The 8,027-nt window shown below is 41.5% G+C and overlaps 1 protein-coding gene across 1 annotated transcript; it reads right to left on the minus strand.

Moving 5' to 3' along the window:
- Nucleotides 1-4,357: 4,357 nt before the first annotated feature.
- LOC121242244 lies at nucleotides 4,358-5,365 on the minus strand. The gene has a single exon (XM_041140135.1). It carries the CDS (start codon nucleotides 5,363-5,365, stop codon nucleotides 4,358-4,360), a length of 1,008 nt encoding a protein of 335 aa, XP_040996069.1.
- Between the last annotated feature and the right edge of the window lie 2,662 nt (nucleotides 5,366-8,027).

The raw sequence follows: 8,027 nt of genomic DNA on the forward strand, positions 1-8,027 counted from the left end.
TGAAGTAGTCTATGGCGACTACGATGCATTTCACACCTCATTTCCCTAAAGGCATGGGACCAAAGATGTCCACCCCCATTGCGCTAAGGGCTACGAGGTCGTAATCAATGTCAGTTCCTCGAGAGAAATGTGGAATTGGTGAGTTGTATACCTAGCACTTTACGCATTTCTTGACAAATTTCCTTGCAATTTTTAGGACATGGGGCCAATTGAATCCTGCCCTCGTGACTTTTCCTGCGAGGGCTCCCCGCCTAAGTGATTTCCACACACCCCTTCATAGATCTCCGCCATCATGTATTAGGCTTCTTTTGGCAAAATGTGCCTTAGCATGGGAGAGGAAAAACCTTGTTTATATAAGGTCCCATTCAAGATGGTAAATCGGGCCACCTTATTCCTCACCTTCCTCACCTCTTCTTTTTTGGGTGGTAGCTCTCTAGTGGTTTGGGACTTGTTTATTTCGTGGGTCCATTCAAGTACTCCTGACTATACTTTCAAGACCTCGAGTCCAACGACTGGAGTATCCAATGTCTTGGTATTTAACAATCACGGACCATGGTAGCGCTAATCGTTGATCCTCGATGCTGCTCATGCTAACCTGTCTACTTTCCAATTGTCCTCTCAGAGAATTTATCAATGTTGAAATACTGGAAACGAATGCGCTCTTCTAATAGTCGCCCTTCACCAGGTATTCTCCTTTGAATTGATTGACTACTACTTGGAAATCCACCCTTAGTTTTACTTTTACTGCTCTCAATGACTTTACTATGGCAAGTCCTGCTAGTAAGACTTTGTATTCTACTTCATTATTGGTCGTCTTGAACTCAAGTCTTATCGCATGTACCCCTACCACCTCACCCCCACCTAATTGACATGAGGAGCCATCGACATAGATTTGTCAGGGATTCTTGGCAGGTTGGGCTGGTATGTCTTCATGGGTGTGGATGAGTTCTATCACAAAGTTGGTCAGGGCCTGTCCTTTGATGGCTATCCGAGGGAGGCAATCGATATCGAACTCACTGAGTTCGATTGACCAGTTCAACAGGCGGTCGGATGCTTTTGGCCCTTGCAGTACTTTCTTTATGGGTGCTTCTGTTAGGACCTTTATTGAGTGGGCCTGGAAGTAAAGCCTCAGCCAACGTGTGGCTACTATTAGGACAAATTCCATCAACTCAATTAGCGGGTACCTAATTTCGGCTCCTCTCAAGGCTCAATTGATGTAGTAGACCGACTTTTGTATGTTGTTCTCTTCTCGCACAAGGGTGGTTGATATAACTTCCAATGTAACCGATAGGCATACGTACAAGACTTCTCCTTGTATCGTTTGGCTTAGAAGGTGGGGGGATGATTTGATAGGTATTATTTTAGCTGGATGAATGCCTTTTCACATGCGTCATTCAAGTCGTGGACTTTCTGCAGCACTCAAAAGAAAGGCAGGCATATGTCCGTCAACTTGGATATGAATCTATTGAGTGCAGTTGTTCTTGTTGTTAGCTTCTGAATATTGTGTAGGTTCTTTGGGAATTTCATGTTGATGATGGCTTAGATCTTTTCCGAGTTAGGCTCGATCACCCTCTTTGAAACCATGAAGTTGAGGAACCTTTTTTATTCCACCCCAAAGGGACACTTCAAGGGTTGAGCTTCATCTTTTTTTATTATTATTATTATTATTTTTTCTTTAGAAGAGTTAAGGTCACCTATCCAATAGTAGTCTCTCCCTAATTTTATTAATAACCCTCACTTGTGGTGGAGGAAAACCGTGGTTACAAATCAATCATCGGGGGTACAACATAAACCCAGCATGCCAAAAGAAAACAAACAAGAAGAAATAAAAACAAGAACAACAAAACCTCAAGCAAAAGACAAACGAAACTAAATAATACGAAGTGAAGGCATCCTGAAGTAGTCCATGCAAATAAGGCCACGCAACGCTCGGGGAGTCTCCGTCAAGTGATAAAAAACTGAATCACTACCAGAAACCCCATGCTTGGCTAACCAATCTGCAACTTTATTTCCCTCTCGAAAAACATGTTGAATGGAACAAGTCATGGAACTCATAATATCAAGAACTTCTTCCCAACAATCTGCCAGATACCATACCCCACATCTTTTACTCCTCCACCAAGAAATAACAGTCATAGAATCAAGTTCAATTTTTATATAATTGAAGGATAGAGATTTACAAACCTGGAGCCCATGAAGGAGAGCTAAAAGCTCTGCCTGATTATTAGAACCTGTACCAATGAACATAGAAAAAGCATGAATTAACTTACCATGATCATTTCTAATAATCCCACCTACGCCAGAGGCCCCCGGATTACCCAAACTACTACCATCTGTGTTCAGTTTAACCCAACCTGCCGGAGGCTATTGCCAAGTAATAGCTTTGCAATGCCGCACGGGAGGGAAACTAGGTTGGACATGCAAACTCTCAAGTACCTGCAAATCAAAACCAGAAATATGAGAACTAGCATGCATATCACAACAAATAAGACTAATCCACCGACGAACAGAGTGAATGATGTCGGGGGTAGTTTCAAAGCGTCCCTCCATACGCGACAAGCAACGCCTCCGCCAGAGTCTCCAATTAATAACCATCGGAAGAAAACCCACAATAATGCTAATTTGAGAAGATAATTTCGTACGGCGAAACCAAGTCTGCACCGTGTCTTTCCAGTTGCGGCCAATACCAAGACTAGCCCCAAAATGATGCCAAACAGTGCTAGCAATTTCACCTGCAAACCAAACATGATTCTGGTCTTCATAGTGACCGTTACCACAACATTCACAACAAGAAGTAATAGGAATGCCAATACGGCGAAGATGATGATCCACGCTCAGGGCCATATACCAAGCTTTCCACATATTGATGGACATTTTAAGAGGAAGACTTTTATGCCACATCCATGAATGCCCTTCAAGAGTGCCACCCCTAATACGAACAAAATCCCAAGCCGACTTGGTAGAAAACAGGCCGTTATCATTATTAGTCCATATCAACACGTCCAAACCTGGTTTAGACTTACAAATATCCTCTAAAATACCGTCCAGATTATCCGGGCCCACTAATTGGAGAATAAAATCCATGTCCCAACTATTAGATAATTTGTAGTCCTTAACTTTAAGGAGCGGATTACCCACAATATGCATATCATTAGCTAAAGGATCCCTATCCAGCCATTTATCATACCAGAAGAAAACATTTCCTTCTTTTAGGCGCCACTTAGTGTTATCCAAAACCAAAGGAAGAGTTTTAGCAATCATTTTCCAAAACCTAGTACCCCTAGTTGGATCAATCAAAGTCCAAGGCTTAGCACCCACATACTTACCCTTAAAAAAATTGGCCCATAAAGAGTTACCTTGAATAAGATTCCAAGCAAAACGAATGTGAAGGGCTTGTTGCATATCATCAAGATTCCTTAGGGCCAAGCCACCTTCCTCCACGAGATGGCAGATAGAATTCCAGGCCACCCATTTTTTCTTACCCTTACCATTTACCTCCCCCCAGAAAAAAGTGCTCATCATACAATGAAGGGTTTTGATAGTGGATTGCGGGACCTGTAGAACTGTAAAAAGATGGAGGGCCATACTAGAAAGAACGTGCCGCAATAAAATAAGTTTGCTACTTGCCGAAAGAATTTTCATTTTCCAACCCGATATTTCCTTTTGAAATTTAAACACCATATCTTCCAAATGCATTTGTTTGAGTCAATCCAAAATAATAGGCACGCCAAGATATTTGAAAGGAAAAGATCCTTCTGAAAATCCAGTCTTTCTTAATAATAAACTCTTACGAGCTGAGGGGATTTTTTGGGAGCAGTAAATGGCAGATTTAGAATGATTAATGCATCGTCCTGACTAACTTTCATATTTGTGAAGCCCAGCTAAAATCTCCCTAATGGCTTTAGAGCTACCATTAGAAAAAAAAAACACCACATCGTCAGCATACATAAGATGAGAAATGACCAAATTTCCTAGCCTCCACACTTTGCTTGATGAGTCGAGAGAGGACTTCTTGAAGAATAATAAATAGATAGGGGGAGAGGGGGTCACCCTGGCGCAAACCACGACCCCCTTGAAAAAAGCCTTTTATAGTACCATTCATCATAATAGAATACCAATGAGTCGAAATACAAATTCTGATAAGATCACAAAAATGAGGAGAGAAGCCAAAACAACGAAGAACCTCCAGAAGAAAAGACCAGTCCACTCAATTATAAGCCTTAGTCATATTCAGCTTAATCATGATATTACCACCATGGACCTTCTTATTAATGGAATGAACCATTTCCTGCGTAATACTAATATTCTCAAAGATACTTCTTCCCGAGATGAAAGCGCCCTGTTCCCACGATATCATTCATGGGAGGAGACCTGTCAAACGATTAACAATGATCTTGGAGCAGATTTTATAAAACACCGAGCAAAGACTGATAGGCCTGAACTTATCAAATCTAGAAGGTATATCAACCTTTGGGATTAAGACACGAAAAGAAGCTGTAAAAAATCTTGGAAACTGTTTAGAAACAAAAAATTCATATATGGCTTCCAAGACATCCTCTTTCACCACCTCCCAACAACTTTTGAAAAAACCCAAACCAAAACCATCAAGTCCCGGAGCACTATTAGACAAGATAGAAGAAAGAGCTAAGAAAAATTCATTCATAGTAGGGACTGAGCATAAAATAGAACTATTAGAGTCTGAAATGACATGTGAAATAAGAGTCGACAAGTCAGGTAACGATCTAGTCAGCATGCCTTGTAGAAAATTAGAAAAGAAATCCACTGCCCCTTGATGAAGACTCTCCGGTGAATTGAAAACCACCCCATTCGAACACCTCATTTCCACCACTCTTTTACGCCTTTTATTGGCAAGGCAAGCATGGAAACAAATCATGTTCCGATCACCTTCCATGTGCCATTTTAACTTAGCCATCTGAGCCAATCTTGTATCTTCACGGCGAAGCCAAATATCAAGTTCCGAAGATGAGACAAGAAGGTCCCTTTCCATTGCTTCATCCCAGCTTTGATATAGCTTATTTTCAAGCTCTTCAATGTGACTCTCAAGAGAATGAATATGCATAGTGGTACGGTCGAAAATAGAATGCCAATTTTCAACCTTAGTATTCTTCAACTTGAATGCCAATTTAGTAAGTCCATGACCCACAGTAGATGCAGACCACACCTGGCAAACACACATTAAAAACTGTGGATGGTCCACCCACATTTGTTGAAAACGAAAAGGCGAGGGGCCATAAGAGAAAGGATCCATCTTGAACTCAATAACCATAGGAGAGTGATCAAACGTAGTGTGCAGAAGATAGGAACAGATTGCATTCGGAAAAGAAGAGAGCAAAGAAACATCCATGAATACCCGATCTAACTTCGCCCAAGACCGAGCAAGACCCAATTGCCCATTGCACCAGGAGTATTTTTGCCCTACGATTTCATTTCAACCAAACCACCCTGGTGGATCCAAGCATTAAAATCCTCCATCACGACATTGGGTCATGGACAACCACCCCTTCTCTCCGAATTATTACGAATAATATTATAGTCTCCAGCAAAGAGGCAAGGTTCTGAACCCATAGACTAAGAACTGAGCTCCTCCCACAAGCTTTTCCTCTCATACATGCTGCACTTAGCATAGATAATGGTACACAAAAAATGATAAGACCCTGTGTTCACACAAAGAGAAATAAACTGCAAGCTTGTCCGCACCACTTGCACATCAAGAACATTGTCCCAAAAAAATCTAGATTTTACCACCATCAGCTACATTAGATATAAACGAATCAAAATGTAAAGAATGCATCAACCGAAGAGCTTTGTCTAGAGCTTGGAACGGTTCCAAAACAGCTACAAGCTTAGGCTTGAACTTACAAACTAAATTTTTTAAACGACGCCGAGAAGTGCCAATGCCCCGGACATTCCAAACAATGATGGAGTCACTCGTAGGGGCAAGGTAGAGGAACGGGTAAGGACCCGAAGAGAACTTCTCACGTTCTCAAACTTTTTCTTCTGATATTTTTTCTGATTATTTTTGCCTTCAGAGTCTGAGTGATAGTCCTTGTCCTAAGGAAGAACTTGCGGAGGAATATCAGGATCGAGCTCTGAAACTATATCATCTAGCATAGGTTCCTAATTCTCATTCGGAGTTACATCTTCCAAATAGGGGTCAGGTTCTAGATCAATGTTAAGTGGTTCCTCCAAAATCAGAGGGTTGGGCTCAGCAAAACTGAAAGAAAAAATTGGTTTTAAAAGGTTACCTACATCCTCACTGGGCGCGAGCAACCCCTGCATTCTCATCTGTTACTGCTGCCTCCGTAATATTAATCTCCTGGGCAGAGGATATTGAAGCCTTGGTAGCCTGTTGTTCAGTAGTGACACCATGCGATTCAGTAGCCTCATTCTCAGGGACTATAGGTTGTGACATCTCACCACCCTGCATGTTACCATTATTGGTTTCACCAGAATCTGATTTACCTTTCTTGCGGCCGCGATTTTTCTCACCATGCATGAGTTTCCCCACGCGATAGGTCTTTGTGTTGTTCTCCTACACTCTACACTTTTGACAATACGCATGCAGAGTTTCTTGTAGAATTTCCTGTTTCTGACTAGTTAGCAGTCCAAGAGTGCCTATCTAGAAGTAAGGAATAGGTTCCTTGGTAGCATCCATCTCCAAACAGATTCTAGCTCCATCCGTCCGAGTCGCACAACGAGTGGAATTGTCCCTGCGTATAAATCAACCAATAGGTGCCGTGAAAATTCGTAGGAATGATTCTTGGTAGAAGTTAGGAAGTAATCCAGGAAGCAATATCCACACGGGGACGTTAGATGGTTCGTGCTCTTCATTGAAGTCTAGAGACCAATGAAATGCATGATAAGCCACTCCATTCACTTTGCATGACTCATGGGACAAGGCTTTCACAAAGTCAGCCTCCGTAGTCAACCTTACGAACATGTTGCGGGGGTGTTTCAATGAAGAAACCACCAGGGTAGAGGACAGACCCCAACGGCTATGAATTAAGGCACGAATAGCACCCAGGGAGGCTCTCTGCCGAAGGAACTTGAGCACAATGGAGAAACAGAATGGCTCAGCCGAACAAGTGATTTCCTCTTTCGAAAACAGGAAGAAAATTTCTCCATCCATGACTTTAGGTGCACGAGAGGCGACATTGATGTCAGGCAGGGGTTGTGCAATCACAGCAACCAGTTCGGAGAAGGACTGACAACCAATAGCATGGCCATCAACGGCTGCCATGCAGCCTCACCGAAGTAGCAGCGTCCAAACGATACCCTGCAATCACAAGGAACCCTAGCAGAGCAGATTTTTAGAAACAGGGGCAAAAGCGTCTATCGCTCATGATTGAGCTTCATCTTGTATCTTTGCAGGACCCTAAGGCTTCTCAAATCTGTTGTATGCTGCTCCAGCTCTTTGAAGGAAAAAATTATCTAGTGGCTAATATGGCTTTTCCCAATTTATATTATATAGGCTTTATAACATTCAACAAATAAATTTATTTTTGTTCTCTTAATTTTTATCCCCACTTGTGTATTGTGATGGATTTGTGGAACATTGTTAGGCTTTTTATTAATTTGATCAACTTTGAATGAGTTCATTAATGACTTTTTACATAAGCCTTATGAAGAAATCCTTGGTAATGCACGCAAAGGGAGACCACATGAATCTACGTGCTCTTGTATTTACATCGATTGGCATCCCAAAAAATTCCCAGTTTTGCCCCTACCTTTGCTCCAAAGTTCTGTTAAATAACGGAGGAGATGACAGGTTATTGGTGAAATAAACAATAATAAAATTAAAATTAAAATGAAACTAGTTTTGACTGAGACACAAAAATCTTACTTTCTTTAAGAAAATTCAAACCCTTTACGGTAGACAAAGTTTCAAATGAACCTGTATAACAAACATCATCTTGACTTATCTCCTCCGGAATACAACAATCCAACTTATTATCATATAGCTCAAATAGACCATACACAAGTGGTTTGTAATGAAGCCCAAGTAG

Source organism: Juglans microcarpa x Juglans regia, chromosome 8D (assembly GCF_004785595.1).
Source record: "Juglans microcarpa x Juglans regia isolate MS1-56 chromosome 8D, Jm3101_v1.0, whole genome shotgun sequence".
Lineage (NCBI taxonomy): Eukaryota > Viridiplantae > Streptophyta > Magnoliopsida > Fagales > Juglandaceae > Juglans > Juglans microcarpa x Juglans regia.

What these genes read in the sequence shown, in the direction of transcription:
- LOC121242244 (XM_041140135.1), bottom strand. Translation starts at nt 5,365, where the DNA reads ATGGATGTTTCTTTGCTCTCTTCTTTTCCGAATGCAATCTGTTCCTAT.